The 25,852-nt window shown below is 38.4% G+C and overlaps 1 protein-coding gene and 1 long non-coding RNA gene across 4 annotated transcripts in view; one reads left to right on the forward strand and one right to left on the reverse strand.

The window, feature by feature from the left end:
• LOC148186579 (uncharacterized) lies at window positions 1-24,026 on the forward strand. Its single transcript, XR_015779452.1, has 8 exons — window positions 1-146; window positions 1,742-1,805; window positions 2,189-2,218; window positions 3,629-3,662; window positions 20,777-21,199; window positions 21,317-22,750; window positions 22,898-22,998; window positions 23,160-24,026. It is a non-coding gene; the product is annotated as an uncharacterized LOC148186579 (long non-coding RNA).
• nrsn1l (neurensin 1-like) overlaps window positions 24,011-25,852 on the reverse strand; it is a 190,382-nt gene continuing 188,540 nt past the window's right edge. For all 3 annotated transcript variants that reach the window (XM_088090302.1, XM_088090304.1, XM_088090303.1), the window contains one exon: window positions 24,011-24,512. In XM_088090302.1, coding sequence (XP_087946428.1) covers window positions 24,421-24,512 — 92 coding nt within the window. In that variant the 3' untranslated portion in view covers window positions 24,011-24,420. The remainder of the gene's footprint in view (window positions 24,513-25,852) is intronic.

A 25,852-nucleotide genomic window follows, 5' to 3' on the forward strand; every position in this document is an offset into this window, starting at 1 on the left:
GCCCTGAAGTGGAACTTTTATTGAAAAAGAGGTGCCCCCGGGTTGTCTATTGGGGGAAACTTTCACTCGCACATGTGATTGGGATCTGGATGACGAGTTGAGAACACCTGTCCTCGTGGCTGCTGCTTTCTGTCTGCTTTATACAGGTCAGTAGTCGGTGTAAATTACTAATTTCAACTTCATGAGGTGTAACTTCACTTTGGCCAGTGTTATTAGTGTTATTTGGTATTGTTGTGAACATTTTTTGTCGAGCTTTAGAAACTTCAAAGTACGGCCATCTTGTGAGGCGGCAGGTTCAGGTCGCAGGGCGCACAGGCACAGCGCTGCTGGTAGTGGGTTTATTTTAACCCTGCATTGTCCTGCAGGCAGGCCGCGACAGTTTTGATTTAATTACGTTGCATATTGTTTTATGTCGGCTCCAACACACAGAAGACAGTGTTTAAAGGAAAGTATTTTATAAATATTTCCCCCACAGTGTAAAACAGGTTATTGTTAAAGAGGTATTATGTTTATGGAGAATGCTGTGATGTTTACATTTTAGCACATGCGCAGTAAGACCGCCGCCTTCTCTGTGTTTTACTTCCCGTGAAGTAACAAATGGATTCAAAGACATATGTATAACGTTTTAAAAGTTTTAAAAGTTAATATAGGCTCTATATATTTTAAATAACAAACATTGCAAGTAATAAATGTATGTTAAATCGAGAAGTTAGTTGCAGTGGATCTAAAAGTTTATAATTAGATTTTGTAAGTTAGTACATGTAAAGTCACTTAAATCTTCACCAGTTAAAATTTTTGAAATGCTTCCATCAAATCAAATTATAAATGTTTTTTCTTATAAATAATGTGAGTAGACTATGCCTCACTGGAAAACCCTGAATATATTTAAAGACAGAACTTTAAACCAACAAAATAGTTTATTTTAATGCCAACATGATTCAAACAAGTGATGGGATGTACGAGTCCATTTACACAAGTACAGTAATTCAGTCTCCAAATAAAATAGCATCTAGTTTTGTGTCAAACCACTCAGTGACCTTGTCTCGCTCAGTATAGCACGGCCTCCTGCTCTCCTGTCCTTTGCCAGCAGCACAGTTAATACATCCATGATGATAACGTCTTTGCATTCTTCATCATGAATGATGCTAACTTGCAAACGACAGCTACATTTGCCTCATTTTCGCCGAACAACGATTCCAGCCATGACAAAAAAACAAACCACTCCACAAAATTCCAAAAACTCACTCAAAATACTCTCACAATTTCCCCACACTTCCACCGCACTCTCTAACTTCAGCTGCTTAGAACATGTGATTTCCTGTCAGCCGTGACTCTTGCACATACTCCTGTGGAGATGCCTACTGCGCATGTGCTTGCAGATCTCCACTGTGACTGCAGCCAGGTGCCTCTCCACTTTAAAAGTACAGTATTTGTTGATGTTTAGTTACGACCGCATGGGTTTCACATTGAAAGTATTTTGCATTTTTCTGAGTCATAGTTACTTGCAAAGTGTGAAAATCCAGAATAATTGCAGGGTAGATGATGCATGTGTTTAGTACAGTGGAGCATGGCTGTAATTTGCACTATACTTTTAAGGGCTGAAACGATTACTCAAGTAAATTGAACAATTTGATTTTTTTTAAAAATCGAGGATCGAGAATTTTGCCTTACGGCTTCATTTAATTGTTTTAATCCAGGGGTACCATATAGAGCACTGATGGTTATTTCTGTTCTATTTCAGCTCCAGCATCTGAACCGAAAGCACCCAGTCTATGGAGGCAGTCAGAGTGAACCCACACGACAAGGTAATGCTAACGCAAACAATTGCATTTAGCGTAAATCAATATGAGTGCTACAGTGTTTCCCTACAGTGTTACAGACGTGGCAGTGCGCCAGGCCAACGAGACCCTCTGCTAGGCCTAAACGTTAGCGAGGCTTGTGCAGGACGACAAAGTACTCTGTAATTTTTCCCCTTAGGAGATTCCTGTTTTCCCTGCCCTCTCTCAGTGTCCTCTCAGCGTCACATTTCTCCCATTTTTCTCCCTCAACCATGTGCATAATCTCTAAGGGGGACCGGGGGTCACATCTGCCCCAATATACGAAAGAGAGACAAACATCCAACAGCAGCTGGTTAGAGAGTTGGTACTGAAAATGCACAGAAATAGTTTGGCTATTGTTTTTTTTTCAGGAACGTGCCTGAATACAGACTATGGGCCAGGTGAGTGTGCGCATTTGGATACTGCAAGTTCCTGTGAATCTACATTCCTGTCTGAACCAAAGTAACTGAGCCCAAGAGATTAATTTTACTATTTTCAAACACTGACAAAAAGTGTACCTAATAAAAACAAACATCACACCTGGCTGATCACACAGCTGATTGATAGATCCATCCATTCCTCCAATTGGAGGAAATTTGTTTTCAAGTCAGTACTTGTTTTTCTGGGGGATTATACACACATATATATACTGTGTGTGTGTGTGTGTGTGTGTGTGTGTATATACATATATTAACATAAAAAAATTTAAATAGGCCACAAAACATTCAATGAACACAGGAGAGGTTTACATAATAATGCCTGAAACTTTAAATTTTTTTTGATTGTTTTATTTTTGCACTTCAAAATATAAGAGACGTTAAATGCACTCAGTGAGTTTAGTGTAGAGGCTTAGTTTACTTTCTTAGCACACACTGCACAGAGACTTTTGCAATGTTACCAATAAAAATATAGATTGCTACAAGGGTGATGATGAGTATTATGATGTTTATTAAAGTAGAAATACTGAAAATACACGAGCAGTTAGGGCTGGACGGCATGGCCTTGAAATAATATCACAATATTTTTGGGCCATATCACACGGTACATGGTATATATCACAATATTTTAAATTTCCCCAAAAGCTTCATAAATGCTGGACTGGGCAACAAAGTCAAATGTAACGATATGACGAAATTTGTAGATATTGATACTGTGACAATATTTTAGGGAGGACTATTTGCATTTGGACAAAATATTAACAGAATGAGATTTTTGATTATCATCAGTAATGTGGATTTAATGACTTAAGTGGGTGAACGCAAGTATTAGAACAAGTAGAACAGCCTGATAAGCTCGGAAAATGACATCAAATCAGATAAAGACTGCACTTGTTTGATATCATGACATGACGATAGCCAAAATCTCAGATGGTATGTGGTCTCATATCACGGTAACGTTGTGTATCGTTTATATTGCCCAGCTAGATAAATAGTTTATAGCTTTATGCACTAAAAATATGGACCGAAGCAAAGACTGAAACTCAGAAAATGTTGTGCATTGAGTGTTTTTTTTTTTCGTTGTTAAATAGAGTAGTAGCTAGTGGATTCAAACATCTGCCAGCCACTCAGTGGGCTACCTTTGTTTTATTAACTGGTGAGTGAAGCAAATCTAGCAGACACTTGCATATTTTACCAGCAGTTTGGCTGGTGGCTGCTTCTAATTTCCAACCCTGATGACAAACTTAGCACTTTGTGTCTTCATTACTGCTACAATCTTTTTTTTTTTAAACTAAATTTCTTAATTGTTATTGTGTCTCTGATTCTGAGACCCGCAACACTAACATTAAATATCTGTTTAATTTTCGGTTGCAGGTCTAACCAGTCAGAGACAGAAGCATTCATATAGGTGAGTACAAGTGTCTTTTTTTAATGGGATTTGGGGTATCTGTTGGGCTGCCATGCCCCCGTATCAAAGCTTATTATTTGGGAGTCAGGTTGCTGCTGAGAACCTGTTTCATTGTGTGTGTGGACTTGTGGGTAAACTGTGTGCGTCCACTGTAGCTGCAGTTTTTGGGACATGGCGTCGTTTGTTGATAAGTATTTTAGCTCTCTTCCCTCTTATTTACTATCATCTCTTGCCTTTAAGTGGAGGAGTGCAGTTGTAAGGTTGTTGGACTGAAAAAGTCTGTGGTCATCTCAGCAGGCAGTGAAATGGACAGCTGCTCTGCTCTCAGCTGCTTGTTGTCACGTTTGTGGGTGTTGTGATTGTCACAGCACTGGACTCTAAAAACATGTTGTTTCGCCCCGGATGGGCGTGGTTTAGGAGGATGGAGTTGTGCACGCATCTGCAAGTTCCATGTCCATCTCAGCCCTTCTTAGCTGGTGTTCAGAGTGCACGCTCATGTCTGTAGCTATGAGTCATCTTGTCACCTGTCGGTTTAACTAAAAACCATAATCTAAGAAATTGTTTATTAACCCACTATAGCTCTCTGACCCTAGCTCATTGACTCAAGATGTAAATTTTTAAATCAGATCACAAATATATATATTAATTTATACATACCATAAAACCTTAATTAATAGCATGGGGTATTATTTGCTTAAATCATTGAACTCAACAGGCTTATATTTGGGATCGGCGTCCACATGGGATGGGCCTTTATTTCCTTTCACACAAGACTGTTTGTTGAAATACAATCAAATTATTTATTTAACCTTTTGAAACCTGGGCAGTTTTTAAAAAAAATTATTTAGGATAATTTTACTGAATTCTTTTACTTTCTTTTGTTTTGTAAAAAATATATAAGTATGATAATTATGTATATAGTTCCGTGGACATTTTTTCTTTAACTTTTTAAAAAATAGGCTTCTACATCTACTACATCTTTTTTTTGGCATATGTCTTGTTAAAAGGCATCAGGTGTTAAACTGGAAATAGGCTTTTAACAAAGCAAACATTATTCAAACTGTAGTAAATCTTATACAAGTAAAGTAAAAATACAAGCGGAGACACTTGAATAGGTATTTAGACTAAACTCAGGAATAAGGAGAGTGTAAAATGAGGGGCAGTGCTGCATGCATTTGAATGTACTTTATGTCTGTACTTGTCTGTGTGACTGTCTCTGCACTATGAATGTATTTCTGTGTGGCAGCCTTTATATCCAAGGCAAATTTCCCTGGGGACAAATAAAATAATCTTGAATCTTAAATAGTGCATTTGTTGGGGACTATTTTCAGCTGCGAACTCATGTTTGGTGCTCTAGCAAGTCTTCACAACAGCAGGGCAGTGTCTGTGGGATTTTCTCAAAATAAACTAGGACTTATTGTCATGTAAATGAAGGGACAGTAAGAATAAAGCTCAATGGTGTGTTTTTTTCTGTTTGTTTTTATACACCAATAGATTTCTAGCACAGAGAAATAAGATGAATCGGGCTTTGGCAACATGTGAAATACCTTTTTTTGTTGAATGAATCAATTTGTTGTTGGTTTTGGTCTTAAATGGGTTAACCAGACTTATCCTTAGAATTAAATTGACCAAATGGATACATCAGACTCCCTCCATCGCAATAAAAGACCATCTTTTTGGTCCATTTAACACAACCTATGGACGGCTTTACTAGCTGTTAGAAGGTGTGTTGTTCCATTTGACATTACTGGAAGCAATATCAAGGTAAGTGACTTACATGATATGGCTGAATAAGAGACGAAAAGCTTTTCTTTTTTCATATTTCTTGTTGTTATTGGTAGCTGTTAGCATCATGCTGTCTTATATATTGTGGTTCTTTATCAGTTTTTTATTGACTTGACATCACTGTGAATGTCCTGTATCTCCCTGGCGTTGATATTATAACAGGTATGAAGGTTTTGTAAAGCTGATTAGAAATCGGATGCAGGTCTAATTTATCATATCCAGTTAGCGGCATCCTATTCCCATGCCGCCGTCAAATGGACAGGTCGTCATTTCGCCTGCAGCGTGCTGTCAGTGGGACTGAGGCCTGTGTGTGGTGGAATATGTTAGTGTGTGAGCGTCCATCCTGCCTTCAGCATCAGTCCTTTTCACTGCAGCCATAATTACCACTGTCTGAGGGTAACCAACAGTGGCGGATCTCATTATGCCATGATATGGGTCGCGTCTGCATATACAGGCACACATACACTGCCTATTTACATATGAATGCATCCAGTTTTGCACACACACCCACAAAGCAGGCGCACATCTCTCAACCCACGCACACACACACACACACAGCATTTACATATAAAAGCGTTAATATGCGACACACACGTTACATAGTACACACACACAGCAGCCTATTCATACATGCACCTCACACATATGGACTACTCATAAATTTAGACACTTCCGTCAGAAGGCCCTCGCCAGCCGACAGGGATATGAACCCAATATAGCATCCCAGAGATAAGCCAGTGACTCTGGAAGCAGAACTAATATTATTTGCACGGTGTCGAACGTTTATCTGGCGCCGCCTGCAAAGTGATGGTTCGGTGTCACTTTTGTTTAATAATGATGTGCCAATAGTAATATGCCTGCTGGCTGGAAACCTATTACAGTTCAAAAGATTATCCAAATACAATCTAATTTGGAATATTGCATTTTGACAGCCTGTGACTGGAGGAGGTGGGATGGTAATGCGATACTTTCTTTCCTTTTTAAAAATTCCAATTAACATTTTTAATGCTCAACAAACCAATGGTGACTGCAAATATGCTGAGGTGTTTGACTGTGCCAAATCTCCTGATGGGTTTCAGACAAAACGAGAGGGGAAAATAACTTTTGCACAATGCAAACTTTTGATTAGGCGAGTGCCGTGTTTGGGCTCTCCTGTCAGTTGACTTTAAATTGACATTGTGGAAAGAGTGATAATCTTTAAATATGGAGGAAACACTGTCGTACTGTTATTACCCATAAACACAAAAATATTTCTTTTACATTCATCATTCTTATCAGGGATGACAGGACTGCCTTCTGTTGTTACACTAAGTGGAGCAATCTTATATGCTGCCTTTAATATGGCATTGAATTACATTCACAGCCTGTAAATTAGTACTGCGCATCAAGATACACTTAAGGCCTCAATAAAAGGGAGGAAATTAGTTTAGAGTAACACAACTTGACCCATTTATTACACAACATACTTCTCTTAAGACAGTGTGAGCAAAAACCTCAAGCTGCAAACCATTCTGAATACTCTGTTTCCAACGCTTTTGTCTACTTTTGAGAAAAGCTAGTGTTAGCATGTGAAAGATGTCTCATAACAGTGTTGATATTATACTGCGTCGTGTAGTGACATGCTAATAGCATGGAAACATGTAATTCTGGATGCCATGTTATTGATATGTTCTGATTTCAGATCATATTCCTGTCTGGTTTGGTTTAAAAGCGGTTATTTGTTATTTTCTATGGTAGAATGTGCTGCTATACTCCATTAAAAAAAATAGCCAATAGACTAAAATTCTCTCACATTTCAGATTATATTTCTTTTGGAACATGTTCATTAGTGAAGATTTTAGTTTAGAAGCTTTACTTGATTTTTCATGGTAGAAATATGTGCTGCTGTGTGCTGTTATAGCAATTTTCCCAGTTGCAAGTACTGCTACATGTAGCTACATGCTAACATTAGGGAGACATACAGTCTTGGTAGCTGATGTTGATAATTGTTAATTTCTCCCCGATTCCAATTAATTTTCCTGCTGTAACATGTCTGATTGTGAAGATTTCGGTTTAGAAGCTTTTATAGGTGATTGTTTATGGTAGAAAGTGCCACGATGCTCTGTTATAGTCACTTCTCTGGCTGCAAGTAGGCCTACACAGCTACATGTAACTACATGCTAACGTCAGGGAAACATGTAATCTTGGTCGCCAATAGTGTACATTTCTCTCTTATTTCAGATAATATTGCTGCAAAGACAAGTGCATTACTGAAGATTTTGCTGTAAGCTTCATTTGGGGATTTTTCACAGTAGAAATATGTGCTACACTCACAACATACTGACAGCATGGAAACATGTAATCTTGGGTGCCCATGTTATTGATATGTCCCAGTTGCAGATCATATTCCTGTCCTGTTTTGTTTTTTTTTTTGTTGTGATTTTTCTTGGGAGAATGCAATGCTATACTCCGTTACAGTCATGTTTCCTCTGCAAGGGAGTCTTCACCGCTACATGTAGCTAAATGCTAGTGTCAGGGAAACATGTAATCTTGGATGCCAGTAGTGTACATTTCTACTTTATTTTAGACCATGTAATTGTTGGAACATGTCTGCTAGTGAAAATTTTGGTTTAGAAGCTTCATTTGGTGATTTTTCACAGTAAAAATATGTGCTGCTATAGTCGGTTATAGTAATTTTCCAGGTTGCAAGAACACTGCTACATGTAGTGACATGCTAACAGCATGGAAACATGTAATCTAGGGTGTCAGTGGTAATTACACGTCCCGATTTCAAATAGGGCTAGGCGATAAAACGATCTCAATATGGGATCCCAATAAAAAGTGCGTCAATGATGATGATAAATTATGGTCATTTTTACTCTATGGATAGACCTAGATAGATTCAAACAGCTTGCCGGCAGTGTTGTGTCATACAGCAGAAGTTAGACATCTGTCAGTCAGCAGCAGGGGGGATACGTGTCACAATACATGCCTATTTTTCACTGCAGGTTCAATGTATAATAGACTTGGCGGGCTGCCATGCCTGATCTGACCCCTCGCCAGGCTAAGCATTGTTTCTTTTTTCTTTTTTTTAAAAAACAAGAAACATTTAGCGAATTATTTAGAACATCAGGAAACATGCGCCGCTATACTCTGTTACATTCATTTTTCTTCAGCGACCTACATAGCTATATGTAGCTACATGCCACGACAGGGAAACAAGAGTGTGATTCCTCTCTTATTTTGATCATCATCCTGCTGGAACATGTCCATGAGTAAAGATTTTGGTTTAGAAGCTTTAATTGGTGATCTTTCACAGGAGAAATATGTGCTGCTATACTTTGTTACAGGCATTTTCCAGATTGCAAGCACGCTGCTGCATGTAGCTACACGCTAATGTCATGAAAAAATACGATCTCAGTCGCAGTGGTTGTTAATTTCTCCCCAATTCTAATTCATTTTCCTCCTGGAACATGTCTGGTTGTGAAGATTTTAGTTTAGAGGCTTTTATTGATTATTTTTCAAGGTAGAATGTCTCGCTATGGTCTTTTACAGTCATTTTTCCAGCTGCAAGTATACCTACACTGCTACATGTAGCTTAATTCAAACATCACAAAACATGAAATACTATATGCCAGTGATGTTAATTTTTCCCCAATTTTGGATGCAATTCCTGTTGGAAGATGTCCAGTTCTGAAGATTTTGGTCAAGATGCTTTTATTGGTGATTTTTCACTGTAGAAAGCGCCACTGAACTCTGTGAAAGTTAGTACTGGAGTTGCAAGTACACTGCTACATAGTGGTAGCTATATACCAGTTGTAGAAGATTTGTAATATGATGATGTTATTAATTTTTCTCCGATTTTGGATCCAGCTCCTGTTGGAACATGTCATCCTTCTTAACAAGATGACTGAGCTGCTATCAGTTGTCACACTGAGTGAAGCAATCTTACATAAAACCTTTAATAGCACATAGATTTACATTCAAAGCCTGTAAATTAGTGTTGCACATCAAGATTCATTTTTTAGGGTATTAATAAAAAGGAGGAAATTGGATAACACAACTCTACTCATTTATTACACAACATATTTCTCTCAAGACACAATAATCATCCAAAATGCTCCAGCAATATGACTTTATTAACATCTGTCTTTGCATACCTGCAGCCTTGAATTTAGCTACCTTATTATTACCTTCCTCTCATAAATACTTAACCAAGATAGATCAACACAGTACAGGAAATTGTTGTAAAAAAGGGGCCGCCTTTTGCTGGTCATTAAAATTAAGTTATTAAAATTAAAGTCCACCTCAGATCATCTGACGTTGTTATATATCATCAATATCTAATGTTTAATGTATTACTGGAGTTATTTTGTGATGAAGTGTTTTAATCTACTTTTTTTTGGTTCATCCCCTCCACTCAGTTAGTGATTTCCTGCTTTTCAGTGGACAACTTTTGACAACCACCACAGAAGAAGTGAGTTGTTGCTTCAATCACACTGGGTGTATGGGCATAATATTATAACAGCAGATGAACAATACATTTTCATCTGAGTTTTTGGAAGGTTTTAAGATCTTGAGTTTTGCATTTTTAATTTTCACTACCCTTAACTTTGTCCTTTCTGTCTTGTTTCTTGTCATGCCATGTATCTGTGTGAAATATAAAAAGCAGTGAATACTGTTAAAGTGGGACAGTTAACCCTTTGAAACCTGGAGCAACATCACTTTTCTGATGCTGCTTTAAGAAGTTCAAGTATTTAAACCTTTAAAGCTTGAGGAAATTGGTGCGATTTCTCTCAAAAACATGAGAAAAAAGACAATGTGCAACTAAAAAGTATAAAAAGTTCCACAAATTGCAAGAAATTAGAAAACTGAGAAAAAAGGGAAGAAGCCATGGGGAAACTATGTTTATAATTATCATAATTATATATCTAAAATTATGTTACAGAATTATTATAATTTCAAAACACTTTTTTCCCTTTTCTTTTCCTTTTATTTATTTATTTGTTTGTTTGTTTTTTTTTTTTTTACAAATTTCTTGCAGACTTTTGGGGGATGTATTTTTTTTATTGCTCATTCTTTTCTTCCTATGTTTTTGATAGGGAAGAGGGATCCCTCATCATCCTCTGCCACTCTTTCTGAGGTTTCCCTGAAACCCTGAATGTATCTATTTAAGGACGGAAAGAATAAAACACACTTTAAACCAATAAAACGGTTTAATCAAATGACAATAAGATTCAAACAAGTGCTGGAATCTACAAGTACAAATACACAAAAAGTCTTAAAAAAAATCCTTGTAGTTTTGTGTCAAACTGTTCAGTGACCTTATCTTGTTGAGTTAAGCACGGCCTCCTCCTCTCTTGTCCTTCATCAGCAGCACAGTTAATACATCCATGATGCTTACTTCTTAGTATTCTTCATCTTCATATATGATGCTAACTTGCAAACAGCAGCTACATCGGGCTCATTTTCACCAAACAACAATTTCAACAACAAAAACAAACCACTCCACAAAACTCCAAATACTCACAAAATCTACTCTGTTATTGCTACCTAAGTTCTCCTACTTCTGTCCACTTCCACCTCACTTTAACTTCCACTGCTTAGAACGTGTGATTTCCTGTCAACTGCGACTCTTGTGCATGTTCCTGTGGAGATGCCTATTGTGCATGCACCTGTGGACCCGTGCTGTATCTGCAGCCAGGTGCCTATCCTGTACTCTGTGATGGTCATTCTTCTGGCTGCAAGTACACTGCTACATGTAGCTGCATCAGGGAAACATGAAATCTTGTTTTGTAAATTCCTTTATGGTAAATGTTCCTGCTGAAATATTTGTTGTGGAGATTTTGGCTTTTCTTGGTGATTTTTATGCTAGAAAGTGCTGCCATAACCTTCTCTGTCTGGCTCAGACAGAGGGTCACAGTACAGGTGTTTAAGTACAAACAGTATGAGGAATGTAAAATGATTTTTGGCTATTAAAGCAAGTAAACATGTCTTAATGGAAACCCAAAATGCAAGTATAAACCTGAAAAAGAGCCTAATAGGTTCTCTGTAAGTCTGAATCAAAACAGTGGAACAACCAGCAGACTGATATTGCCATACCACTAACATGAGGGAAAAGTCGAGTTCATTAAAGAGTTAACATATTTCATATGCAAAACACTTATATTTCATCTAATATAAGTCAATTGCCTTACACTTGTAGCAAAATCACTTTAAAAATAATCACAACAATGATCTCAGTGTAACAGAATGTAGGTTGATAACTCCTCAACTTCAATCTTTTTTTTTGTAAATTCACTAAATGTTTGTTTAATTGCACCAGTCAGGTTCCTTCTTGAGGATCAGTCTTAATGTTAATTCACTCTTTGAACAAGGTCAATAATCAGTCATGTTATAGTTGACATTTTCCACTTAATTTCTTTAAAATGAGACTTTCACCCTGTAAATAGACGGTCTAATTGGAGTATATTTATCAGCTATAAATATCTGTTTTTTTCTTCATAGCAGATTTTCTTTTTGATGTAGGAGGATGTGCTGGTGTAATGAGACTTTTGGCTGATGAAACAGGCTGCTGGTCTGCCCACCATATCTTGTTTCATCTTCAGAGCCTCTAACATCAAGTAAGCAAAGGTTGATTGGTTGTGGGATGTAGAGTACTTCATCATGAATGCATGGAGAGTTCATCTGAGGGTTGACACAGCCTGAATTGGTACAAGTACATGTTGCAGTGGAGTGCAAAAGTGGAACGGCTCTTACAGTTAAATGATACTGGATCCAAACATTCACTAACTGACATGACTTTTCTATATGACTATGCATTCTGTCTGCTTCCTGCGCATATGGCATTTCATGGTAATGGACTGTATATGCGCTGCTCGGATAAGAATTTGGCCATTGCAAATGCTTAGATTGAGTTGTGCTTGTGGAGGGAAATAACATCTCTTCATGTCGTAATGTGTGAGACATCAGCATGGTCAACCATAACCATTTCTAGAATTTCGATGAGTTCATTGGCAACGTGATTGCCTGCTGTTGCTTCACGTGTAATGGAGCAACTCTATGTGCATATTTGGCTCTTTTTTAAAGGAAAAATGCTAATTACAGCCTGAAGGCATGAAATGACAAATGAGAGTGATAGTGAGACTGCTATCTCTGCCTCTCTGCCTCTCTTATGGCTTTTTTTGCTCTGGCGTATGACTCATATTTCCTATCCAGCTCTTATATTCATTACAATGTTCACATCTGCCTGACATTGTTTTTACATCTTTATTAGGGGTTGACCGATACTGGTTTTTCAGGGCTGATATTAATACTGATTATTAGTAGTTAATGAGACCAATAGTCAATATTTGGAACCGATATATGCATTTACAATGAAAATAAAAATCTTTCTGTCAATATTTAGAATTTGGAGTATAGCAAACTCCAACACAAAATACCTTTAGCAAATTTTTAATAAAAACTGAAATGCAAGTTCCCATCAACTTTTTTTAAGGTCAAATGAAAATATTAATTATAAATGAATAAATAAAAATAGCTCCCTTGTGTTTTTCAAAGTAAAAGTTCCTACCATGCTGACACTTTCTTTGCACTTTTTGATTAATTCATTTTATTGACAATCTTTAGAATAAAATGCCAAAACAGATAATCGTCAAAATGCCAAATATCAGCCCCAATAATCAACCAGGCCGATTATCTGTTGACCCCTAATCTCTATCAGCTTAATTGAAATTTCAATATTCTTGTGTGTTTGGTACATTTTAAATTATCTTAAAGCCCTTAGAATTAAGTGTGACAAATACGGGTGGTTACTCTTTGGCTGCTCCCCAAATGAATCCAAGCTGTACAAGATTTTAAGGGAAGCACATAAAATCCCCCCCAAGAGATGCACACATGAACAGATACATGAGCAGATACGGATCACTGCGATATCAGAGATACATAAATGCACGAGGCAACAGATGTCATTGTAAGTATAGTAATGAGAAACCAGCAGAGGGTGAGGAGGCAGGAGGGTGGAGATAGCGGCGAGGGTAACAGCAGCAGTAGCAGGTAGGAGCAGGCGGCGTAAACAGAAACAGCAGCAGCAAGCATGAATGGTTGTCAGGTGATAAGCACCACCTCATTGACTTGTGAGAATGTGATCGCTGATTGTAAGAATCTTCCTGAATTAGCTTTGTGCTCCATTAGTGTAGCATGGCAGCAGTGAGTTCACATGTATGATTTCTGCAGGCAGAGGAGTGAGCACGGAGTGTTGTGATTGATTGATAACAAAGATTCTAAAGGGGTCTGAGTAATTCAGTTTTGTACTTATGTGATGCAAATGAGTAATTAGCATTTTTTTTTCCAAAACTAAGATAGTTGACTAAACGTATTTGCTAAACATCAGCATGTTTGCTGCTTTCAAATGAGGTCGTGTTTACCGTGAGAACACGAGGTTACAGTATTAATGCACGATCTGATGTCACCAAGTAAGTGTTGTCCCTGGATTGATGACTACGTTGTTTACAACTTACAACCAACCAATCAGCAGCACTTTGTTGTTGTGATGTCATTCACAGTGCACCGTGCAGATAACCACCCATAAGAAAATAAATGTTTTTTTAAAAAAATGCCCATTTCAAAGTCGTTCAAGCAGCAACCGCATACAGAGATTTGCTTGGATTTTAAGCACATTTTTTAGGTGTGGGAATTACTAAATATATATCTAACCTCTGGGTCTATTTAATGAGAAAAAATATGCATGAAAATAGATGTTACTGGACTTGTGTTAGCATTAGCTCTACGTGCTAAGCTAAACTAAATGCTGCTGATTGGTTGGTTGTAATGTAATGTAATCAGATCGTGCTTGTATTCACACCCTGGAAGTTTTCCAAGAGCTCCAGGTTCACAATTTCTCGTACACAACTTCTCATGTCGTCAACGCGAGCTCATCAGCTCCATTTGATCGTAGCAGTTGTCATTATGAGCATGTTAGCATGCTGACACTAGCTTGTTAGCTTATATTTAGCTCAAATCAGCACTTAGACAAGGCTTTACACTTAGCTGTAGAATCTAGTGTTAGCCCAGCCTAAGTTAGAGCAGCATCTCTGTGGAAGACTGAACAAATTTCAGGCCCTGTAAGCAAAATATGTATAAAGTTTTTTTTTAAATTATTATTATTTTTTAATTAAAGTGCATTCGGATGACCCCTTGCTGACCTGATAGTATGTGTGCCCCACACCGGTTAAGTCCTTTGCAGTTGCCCAGGTTCAATTTCAACCTGCCGTCCTTGTTGCATCTCTCTCCCACCTTCCCTGTCAATCTATGATTGTATCTTTAAAGACAAAAATTTAAAAAAAAACCCAAAACAAACAAACAAAAAAACAAGAGCTTTAAGAAGTGTCGTAAATTTTCGGTATTTTTGCCAAAAAAAAAAAAAAAAATTGGTGCATCCCAGAAAAAAATACAATTGGGTATGTTCAAATGGGATCGTATTTGCTGTGTTCAAGAGAACATGATGTTACAGTATTCACAACCCTGTGGAAATTTTCGGAGACCTCAGAGTTCATCATTATATGCACACAAGTTCCCATGTTTATATATATATATATATATATATATATATATATATATGTGTGTGTGTGTGTGTGTGTGTGTGTGTGTGTGTGTGTGTGTGTGTGTATATATATATACACACATACACATACGTATATATATGTGTGTGTGTGTGTGTGTGCATTTATCTGGCCCGCCCAGGTAAATTGAGACCCACCCAGGAAGATAAAATCCAAATTCCACTGTTTTTTCCAATCAACAATATAATTTCACAGTGCACACAGACCGTCTACCGTCTAGCCCCACAAGTGTTCCCCATTAATTACAAAGACTATGGTGGGCTGCCATTTGACACATCACACAGCTGCATTTCACGTCACACTCTCTGCTCCTCTCACTGCAGTCTCGCTGTCACCATCACAGACACACACACATCTGCTCTCCCCACTCATGCTTGTTGTCGCTTGTGCTCTCTCTCTCGCTGCACACGTTGCATATAATTGTTTTATCTCGATTATCTTATTTTGAAAATTGAGGGAAGCCAAAGTCCTAAATTATAATTAAAATTATATCCAATAGGTGAACTATCACCGTCAGTGTTGCTGCTAATCATTGACATATCCCAGGCTGTGATCATCCAAACAAAAAAGTCTACTTAGCATGTAGTATATTGAAAGTTAATTTGTTGTGGGGTCTTTAACATCTAAAAACATAGTGGAATCATTCAAAAAAAAAAACCTGGCAAAGGGTTAAAAATCTGAAAATTAATAAGTATTTGTGATTAGGACTGATGGGGGTTAAAAAAAAAATAAACTCAGTGAAAGTAGGAAATCATATTAAAATGTTATATTTTTCATAGTCTGATTTTGAAAAGCGCAATTTGTGTGCAGAGCAGTATGAGTGTAAATATTTGACTCTGCACAAAAAATAGGGTGGGGGGGGGCTGGAGCCAATCCCAGCTGTCATTGGGCAGAAGGCGGGGTACACCCTGGACAGGTCGCCAGACCATCGCAGGGCCGACACATATAGACGAACAACCAGACACGCTCACAGTCACACCTAAGGGCAATTTAGAGTCACCAATCAACCTAAGCTGCATGTCTTTGGACTGTGGGAGGAAGCCGGAGACCCCGGAGAGAACCCACGCAGACACGGGGAGAACATGCAAACTCCGCACAGAAGGGCCCCCGCCCGGACCAAACCCCATTCCAACTGGAATTCGAACCAGGGACCCTCTCGCTGTGAGGCAACAGTGCTAACCACAAAGCCACCGTGCTTTATTGATTTTAATGTATAAAAATCAATAATGCTTCAAATCATTGACATATTCTAGGCTGTGATAATAAAAATAAACTACCTAGCATGTAGAATATTGAAAATAATTTATTTTCTGGTTGTTTTTTATCATCTAAAACATAGTGGCATCGTAACCAAAACCTGGCATTTAAAGGTTAATATTCAGAAAATTAATGAATAATTGATATTTATGATTAGGAATGATGTTGGTTAAAAAAAAACCCAAAACTCAATGAAAGTGGAAAATAATATTAATTTATAATATTTTTAAAGCTTGATTTTGAAAAATGGATTTTGTGCAGAGTGATACGAGTGTGTGCCATATTAAGGCAGGCCCTTTGGGTTAAAAACAACACTTATTCTAGGCTTTAAAGCTTTGATATGATATATGCTACATTTTGAGCAGCATCTCTTTGTCAGACTTCAAATGTGCATTAAGCCCTGTAAGGAAAATATGTTTAAAATTAACAATTTATTATAAAAGCACAGTAAACTCTGGCCATTTGTAAATCATGGTGTAGCTCTTGGATGGAAATACACTTGGATGGAGAACAGCAGCTTTTGATTCTACCTGTTGATGTTTTCTGTCACTTCCACTGAGGCTCTGTTGTAAATATTTCAACATGGTGTCGTATCATCTGCATTGCCATCTGTGGGAAAATACAACACCAAACAAAAAAATCAAGCCAACGCAGCTGTTATTTACATAGAGTTCAAGCTTTTGTTTTTCTTACAAATCTTTTGGCAACACATTCTGACTCCATGACCTTCATTAGAGTCTACTGAAACTAAATGCACATATGCTTTTGTGGCTCCTAACATAATGTTTATTCATGTTAAAGTTTTATACTAGGTGATGATGACTTTATTTCCTCAGATTGTCCTCTTTTTAAAAATAAAAACAAAATACTGTATCTCAGTCAAGTTTTCCTGGTCAAATGTTGAAAGTATTTCTTCTTTTATCATTTCTTGTTATGAAATTTAAAATAATAAATATATTGACTGATTTATTTTTTCCAGATATCTGCCAACAGATCTGTTTTTGTGCAAAGAGTACACAACCCCACACACTGTCTGAGAGACATTCCAGCTTTCTATCTGTTTTCCACAGCAGATGAGATGTTACAGTATCATATCAGAGCAGCAGACTCCCAGGCACCCAGAGATACAGCACCCACATATATATATACACACACACACACACACACACACACACACACACACACAGGGTTGGATGGGTCTGCCAATCAGCCGAGCAGACTGCAGCCCAATCCTCGGCTGTGCAGTTCTCTCCCACAACAGTGTGACTCACACTCTGAGCTTTGCAGTTAGTGGAGCGTACAGCAACCTCCATCTTCACAGGAAACGCTGCCACTGCTTCCACTTTTCTATCTCATTATGCACTTACATACACTTGCTAATAAATCCAGCATGCACAAATCAGCCGTGCAAACACACGCTCAAAAGTGTGCGAGGAGCATGTTGACAACACAGACAGAAAATAGTTCCTGTGATGGCACTGACGCTCGCTCATAGGCAGACATATGTTAATGATTTTGCAACAGGAAGAAAGAGATGGAAAGAAAAAAGAAAAATATGTCTTACTATTATTGTTTTTAGGATGCTATTTAAGGGTGACCTTGAACAATCAATGATGTTAATTATTGTAATTTACAATTCAAAAACCCAAAAGCATTTTTCCTCTAGAATAGTGCTTAAAAAACAACCAAAAATGCAATCATCGATCAGCTGGCCAGTAAACGGAGCATTGTGCTAAAAAACTAGTATGATTCTGAGGACAAGTGGTGACCTAGAGGAAGTTCCTGTTTGTGTACGTACAAACTGTCTCCATTAGAGACGTTAGGTGTCCCTCCTGCCCGTGTGTGACTTGGGAGACGAGATGAGATGAGTCACACTCACAGCTATGACTCACCCCCCAAAGTAACACCATGTACTCATTCAGACATAAATACAGCTCACTAACACACAGTCCTGCACAAACCCACAGATAGACCTCACACGCCAGATCTCACAGAGGAATGATACAAACACATTTTGTTCTGTACATGTAGTACACACTTTGCAAATTGCTTTTAGTTGCTCGTGCTGTTCTTGTTGTAATTCTTTTCTATCGAAACATTGGCAATTAATGCTAACCGTTCCTTTCACTGTGCATCACTGAAAATGCTGCATCTTTTGAAGCACTGTCTCAGTTAGAGGCCCGGTCTGGACGCCATGAAGTTTATTTTTTTAGATGTGTAAAACCGGGTTGTTGGCTACCTGCTGGAGATAACATTAGCTCTTTAGATAATGCATACAGTATGAATATATGTTTAGACTTTTGTCAATATGGACATACTACTCACAATGTTAGCTTGGTAAGATTATTTACGATTCAGTAATTCAGTTTATATTACACATATTACACCATGAGCACCAAAGAAGCGAATATTACCAGCATAGTAATCAAGAGAGACTCAAAAAAAGAGAGTAGTAGATGTAGAAAACTATTTTTAAAAAAGCAAGGGAAAAATGTCCTGTGAACTACATCAGTGATTATAATAATTATTTATTTACAGAATTAATATAATTTTTAAGCATTTTTCCCCCAGGTCATTTCTTTTGTTTTACTTTCGTACTTACGTTATTTACTTTTAGGCAAATTTTCTGGAAATTTTATTTAACATTTCACAGATTTCTTGCTAAATTCTAGGAAATGTCTTCTTTTGTTGCTAATTACCCTCCTGAAAACATATGCCAATTTGCCCAGGTTTCAAAAGGTTAAATAAATAATATGATTGTATTTCCATCTTTTCTGAGCAACAGCTTTGTGTGAATGAAATCAAAAGCCTGTCCCATATAGACGCCTGTGCCAAATATAAGCCTGTTGAGGTCAGTGATTTAAGCAAATAATAGCCCAACTATTAATTGAAAATTTACGGTATGAAATCAGTTTATCAGTGATATAAAAAATGTAGCTCTACAGTTTAGTCAAAGAATTTTTGGTTTTGTCCCAAAAACTATTTTTCTTTTATCTTGGTCCAAAAGGTCATTATTAAGTGCAATATATACAATTATGATACTCCATGAAAACTGAACATTATCCATGGTGATTAAATGAAATACCAAAGCTGTTCAAAGGTAATCAACCATCTAACAGCCACCTCTGAAGAATCATACTGACGACTTAATGACAACCTCTGTCTGCTTAGTGCTAATTAGCATGCTAACAGACTCAATTAAGCCGTAGTGAACATGGTAAACATACATATCTACATGCTAACATTCACTGTGCGCATGTTAGCATGCTGACATTAGCAATTAGCTGGGGAGGAGCCCAACAGAGCCCCCCACCCCACTTGCTCACTTGAAGTGTCATGCTGAGTGATTAGCACGCCCTCCGCGCTCTTTCACTAGAAACAACCTCCTGTGATTTTATATTTTTATGTAAGAGAGGCTGAAAATGGTGGGACTTAACCAAAAAACTGATGGGCCTTTTGCAGGAGCGTTTTAGCATGCTTTCTCTTTCTCTTACTTTGTACACACCGCTGCTCACACTTGTTAGTAGTTATTGCCGGGCCAGATGCTACCATCTGCTTGTCCCGTTGAGCATCTGTATTCTGTGAGTGAGTTTGATATGCACTGAGTTTAGGTCAAACACAGTTTAGATACCACCTTTTTAAAAGTAGTAACCATGCTAACAGAGTGGTGCTGGGATGAGTTTTTTTTTTTTTTCCAGCTGACCCGGAAATTGCTTAGGTTGGCTTGACAAAAAGCCTATGATGTTTTTCCACAGGCTCCTGAATTATTGAGGAAAATGAGCTCTGAGGCAAACAAGCAATACTTAGCCGCTTTGTACACAACATAGCCACCAAAATGAGGCTGTTTGATGTGACATTCTGTCGTCTCATTTAGCCACTTGTTAGCGATCACCTGTTTTATGACACAAAATCTTCAAAATTGACAAGTGGAGTATTTACTGATGTATTTTATGTCATAGAAAAAACCTGGAAAGTCTTTAAAAATGTTGTTAATATGAGACCTTATTTGACATATCTAACCAAAAGTACATTGTGGAAAAAAACACAATTATTCTACTAATGTACAGTAATTGTCCGGATCACCCATGTTTTCTCATTATATAATTGAGCTACATAAAATCCAGCAGTAAATTAAATGTAAAAATATTTTAACTTTGGGTCGCAGTGCTGTCCACTGGTGCTGGTGCTGGTATTCTCTGCAGGCCTCTCATAATTTTACCGTGCTGCTCTTGTCCACTAAAATGACACTCCATTATCTGGTAAACTTTATGCGCTTTATATATTGATGAATGAGTGAAGAATTAAAGTCAGAACTGAAGAACATCTTGAGAGAAACTCCCAAGAAATCCCAGTGATGTCAGCTGCCTCTCTTTTCTCACAACAAAAATTGTATTTATGTGATACAAATTACTATCATAGCATCACATGGTGACTAAATGTATCCACATCTACTCTCTGCTGCTTTCCTTTCAGCTTCCAGCTCCCAGCAGCCAGTGTCACATCTTCTGATGGCAAACGTCCTCCACTCCTCCCACCCAGGATGGCGTCGGAGGTTGGCTATGCTCTGGATCATCCAACTACCTGGTGCAGTCTCTCCTGGGGCAGGACACCTTTGGGACAGCTGCGAAGTGTGCGAGGATGAAGACTTATCAAAATGTTAAAAAACAGGACTCTTTCGTCCCGCAGGCAGAAGAAGAGATAGAAATAGAAACTGTTCATGCTTCTCAAAGTCTTACTTTAAGCGTGGGTCAAGCTAATGTAAAATCTGTCTGTGATCTGTCGTGTTTCCCCCCGGTGGCTTCCCCGATAAGCACCTGGACTAAAGTCTTTTTGACTTCATGAAGGAAAGATATTTCCAACCTATCCTTCTGAGGGAGATCAGTGATTGTCTGGCAGGTATGTTCTGCTGCATTTCTCTCTGCATTAAGAGGCACTTTAAATACTGATAAATACTGAATACTGATGGCATATCTTTGACCTTACTATTAATGAATGACTTCAATAACCTTTCAGCTCGCCACTGCACTCGACAACTTGAAGGCTGTTGGGATAATACATGCAGACCTCAAGCTGGAGAATGAGATGCTGGTGAACCATCTACGGAAGCCGTACAGGGTCAAAGTGACTGACTTCGGCCTGACCTGCAGCGTGTCATCTGCTAGGCTGGCTCATACAGTCCTACCTGCCCATTTAGGTGATTAAGTGGAGCTGTATTTGATGTACTCCAGGCTAATAAAAAGTTGTTATGCTGAGAATATGACATCCACACTCTCTGTGAGGGGTTTTACAGCAGTGATAGTAGATCAAACATAGCACTCCAGGTAGCAAGAAATGCCACTACTCTCTCAACCCAAGGCATCATATATTGCCACTTTCTTAGTGGACTTCCGCGTCCACATTTTACAGTCTAGATATCTTTCTGCGTCTGCTGTTGACGTTTTGGGATGCTGCGACTGATGCTGGGATGTCAACAAACATGGTGGGATTAAGCCACAAAAGCACAGGATTATGTTTAGGCAACAAAAACACATAGCAACCAACGCGGGGACGTCAACAAAAGCACATGCTGACAGGCATGGTTAGAATTAGGGAACAAGGGCACAGATGGTTAGGTTTCGTCGAAAACGCCACATGGTGAGGTGCAGAAGAAAACCCATCAAAGCAATCACTGTACTCCCACATAAAAATCTGGGTTAAGTTGGATCCATCCACTGCCCCTCCCTCCCGCCCTAAAGAGTCCATCGTGCTTCTTATATTACGTGTAAGGATGTAACAGTTACTGGTTATCACGATTATCACGACTGGTTAGTACTATCATTCAAATTTAAATAATCATGATAACCGTGTGTGATTACCGTGCTTTGTAATCATGGTAAATACTGTCAGCAGGGCCCGAAATTACCTGACTTTCTCTTCTGTGGCACTTTTTACCGCACAAGACATCAGCTGATCATTAAACTATCAGCAGCTGCCGGTCTGCTGGGAGCTAACGCTGCGTGCATACTGATGAAGGTTATGAGATATTAAGACAGAGGCCCCGTAGTTTGAACCAAGACAGCAAACCTCAGCAGGTGTGAATAGGATATAGTAAGTGTTAGTTGGAATTTGATCATCTGATTTACTTTTCTTAACAGTTTTGGACAGTATGGAAACTACTGCTAAGTTATTCATAGAAATGAATACAGAAACGAGTCTGTTAGAACTTACTGAAAGTCCTCGACGTGGTCTCCCAGTGTGACTTGACCTTGTGTTCTATCTTCACATGAGCTACGTAGTGGAGACTCAGGGTCAACCAGACGGCCTGCTCAACCCTGGACAGAAGACTCACTGTTTTTCCAGATAGACCACAACTCCACCACCAGTCCCTGGAAACTCCATGTACCTGCTGTTTCCTCATTACTCTGATCTCACTGACTTATTGTACAACCTAGAACTTAAGTTAATTGTGTACGTCCACAGCCACCTTTTAAATGTTTTCAATCTTCCTCTTCCTTTCTCACATTTCTAACATGTAACAAAATATTTAGTTTTGTTTGCTAATGCAGGTTTACTGCACTCAGAATGTCATTGCTAACAATAACATTCTCTTTTCAGACACTAAAGCGGTGCCAAGAAGAGACAGGAATTCAGCTGATGGAGACCGGGAGGAGGAAGCTCACCTCTCACTCACCACCACCCTGTGAATCCTCCTGCATGTAGGTTTTCTTTTTGATAATTCACTGTAAATGAATTGAACATAAGTTTATTTCTCAAGCATACATAGAATACACTTAAAAAACTCCTGAGAGGGTTTTTTTTATTCACTCCTGAAATTCATTAAGGATCCCCCTGATCTTTGCTATTATTCATGTTGCAGGTCCAGGTCTTCAGCCCTGAGAATTCTGCTGATGAAGTTGCAGACCTGAATGACCGGCTGATGTTTGTGGACATGCTGAAGGCAGTGCTCCAGCTTGATGCTGATAAGCAGATCAAGCAGATCAAACTGCCTTATGATTACATTGTTTTTAACATATAATGACTTATAGCTCTCTTTGAGCCTGTTTATACCTGGTATTAAGATGTTTCGATGATCTAATCACAACTGGACAGCTTTAAATAGATGTGTAAACCTTCAACAACACACATTGTGATCCGATCACTCAAACCACTTGCTAAGGTGGTCAGGCCCCAACAAGTATGTAAGAGGTAAGAGGAAAATTACGTTGTCAATTTAGGCTATTTTGATAACAGCGCGCAAATAATGATGCACAAAAAGATTTAGATATCGCACATTTAATGCACCGATAGTAGTTCCAAAGCCCAGCGCTGTTCCTGGAGGCTCGGCGCTAACTTTCCATAACTTGCACATTTTATCACAAGTTGGACAAAGTGTAACGTGACCATTCATCATCTTGTTATGTGGTAGGATTCATGCTGAATTCTGCTGACAGCAATATCTCCAGCTGTACAAACGAATCGAGAAACTAGCAAGAGTGTGGACAGTGCTGGTTGTAGCACATTTTTATTGAACAGAGCTTGAATGTATCATAATGGCATCCCTGCCGATTTCAACACAGATTAGTTGTTGTTTTTTTGTTTTATGTTCTTTCTCTTCACATACACTCCTCTATGCTGTAGTGGTAGTTTATGAGTTGAGTGTACTACTAGTTAGGTGGGTGTGTTACAGAGGAGGACGTAGATATATCCTTCTGTATATTGTAATGGCTTTGTGGCTGATTGGTGAGTGTAAAAAAGTCCTCTGACGTGGGCGCAATTTTGGCATCCCTCTCTGGATGGCGTCTAGGCTGCTGCCTATTTCGCCTATGGCACGCCCCACCCGTGCGTGGATGTAAGAACTGTGCACACGGTCCTTTGACCTTCTAGTGTAAATGAGGTAGGAGTAACAAAATCACACAGGTGGTCAGCTTAAGACACGTGATAGAAACAGGTGTAATGTGTATCGGCTGTCCATTTGTACTTAAATCACCGAGACGCGTATTAATGCCAGGTGTAAACAGGCTGGTAATGTCTCACGTGTGTGCAGAAGATAAAGGTTTATCTTGGTTGATAAAGATGTCCAATGTAATGATCCATTGTCTTGCAGTGTTGAGGTCCTGATTTGATGTTATGGACATCTGCTAGAACAGCACCCTGACTTCTAAAGCTCTGAGTGGGTCTCTGCTGCAGAAGGGTCCGTCCAAAAGGGTCAAGTCTGGATGGCACAGGTCCTCTACATCAGTCACATCAGAATCAGTCAGTTTACAAAGGAGATTTTAAGAACTCAGCTTGATCTTTTCCATTATTTAATCTCAGATTTCTAAACTAATTGATTTAAACCAAAGTTCAAGTTGTACTATCTTAATGAAATTGGCTTGATAATAATCTAATAATAATTCTCTGAACAAATTCAAACAGGCCCAAAACAATTAACCAAAAGACACTAAAAGCAACTAAAAGCAACTAAAAGCTTCAAAATTGGGTGTCAGTCCTTAGTGGATAAAGCACTGCATGAAATCTTTTCAACCTATCACAAACTGGGTTTAATATAGATATTTTGCCACAGTGAAACAGCTGATAAAATGGAACCAAATGCTAATAAACCTTAACACATTTAGGTATGCAGATAGCAAATTTATTTTGGCCATTTGCTTTACACTACTTGATCCACATGTTATTATATTATCTTCATCATAGCCACTAACACAATAAAACAAAGACACATCAATAATAACATCCAGTAAAATCAGTGCAGTTAACCAATCAGGAACATTTTTTACATTTTGTTCTACCTTGTACTCTGTTAATCCAACTCATTTAAATACCTGAAGGATCTAATCAAACAGTTGGCCTCTAAGGTGCCAGTGCAAATTCCTCTCACCTCGGCGTTCCACCACTCACTGTGCGTGCCTGTAAACATGACATCTGATTGGTGTGAAAATAAAGTAAGGGAAGTGCTGGGCCAATCAGAAAAGAGTCTTTGTTCAGAGTTGAGAATGGAGCACTTGAAGCCCAACTGTTGCCTGGAGACACATTGCAGGCAATTACAGAGCCAGATTACAGTGTGGAGAGAATAGGCGATATTGTCAATGGAGCATGGATTTGTGTGTGGGTGAGTGCAGTAACTGTACATGTGTTGAATACAGCTGAGCATTAGTGGAGATATGTGAAAATGTAGATACAAAGGTGAATGAGTCATGCTGTCCTTCTGTGGCCAACCTTTCTGGATGTCCTGTGTTACATACAGTATGTTAATGGAAACATATGTTTTCTAAAAGATACATGTAATAACACCACCATGTCTACTTGGAAAGCTGGTACCACTTCAATTTTAAAAATAGTTAACACTTGATATGAAGACCACATCTATAATGCATTAATGCAGTGAATTATAATGCATTCATGACACTTTATGAATACATTCATAAACACATATAGTGCTAACTGACACACTATATCAATAGTCATAAGCCATTATAGATGTGACTTATAATGATTTTTAAGTGGCAAGGGTCTTATGGATGCTCTTGACTTGTTATAAACTAGAGGTTGAACGCTGGGGCTTATAATGCA

The sequence above is a fragment of the Plectropomus leopardus genome, chromosome 17 (assembly GCF_026936395.1).
Source record: "Plectropomus leopardus strain MGB_pleo_1.0 chromosome 17, ASM2693639v1, whole genome shotgun sequence".
Lineage (NCBI taxonomy): Eukaryota > Metazoa > Chordata > Actinopteri > Perciformes > Serranidae > Plectropomus > Plectropomus leopardus.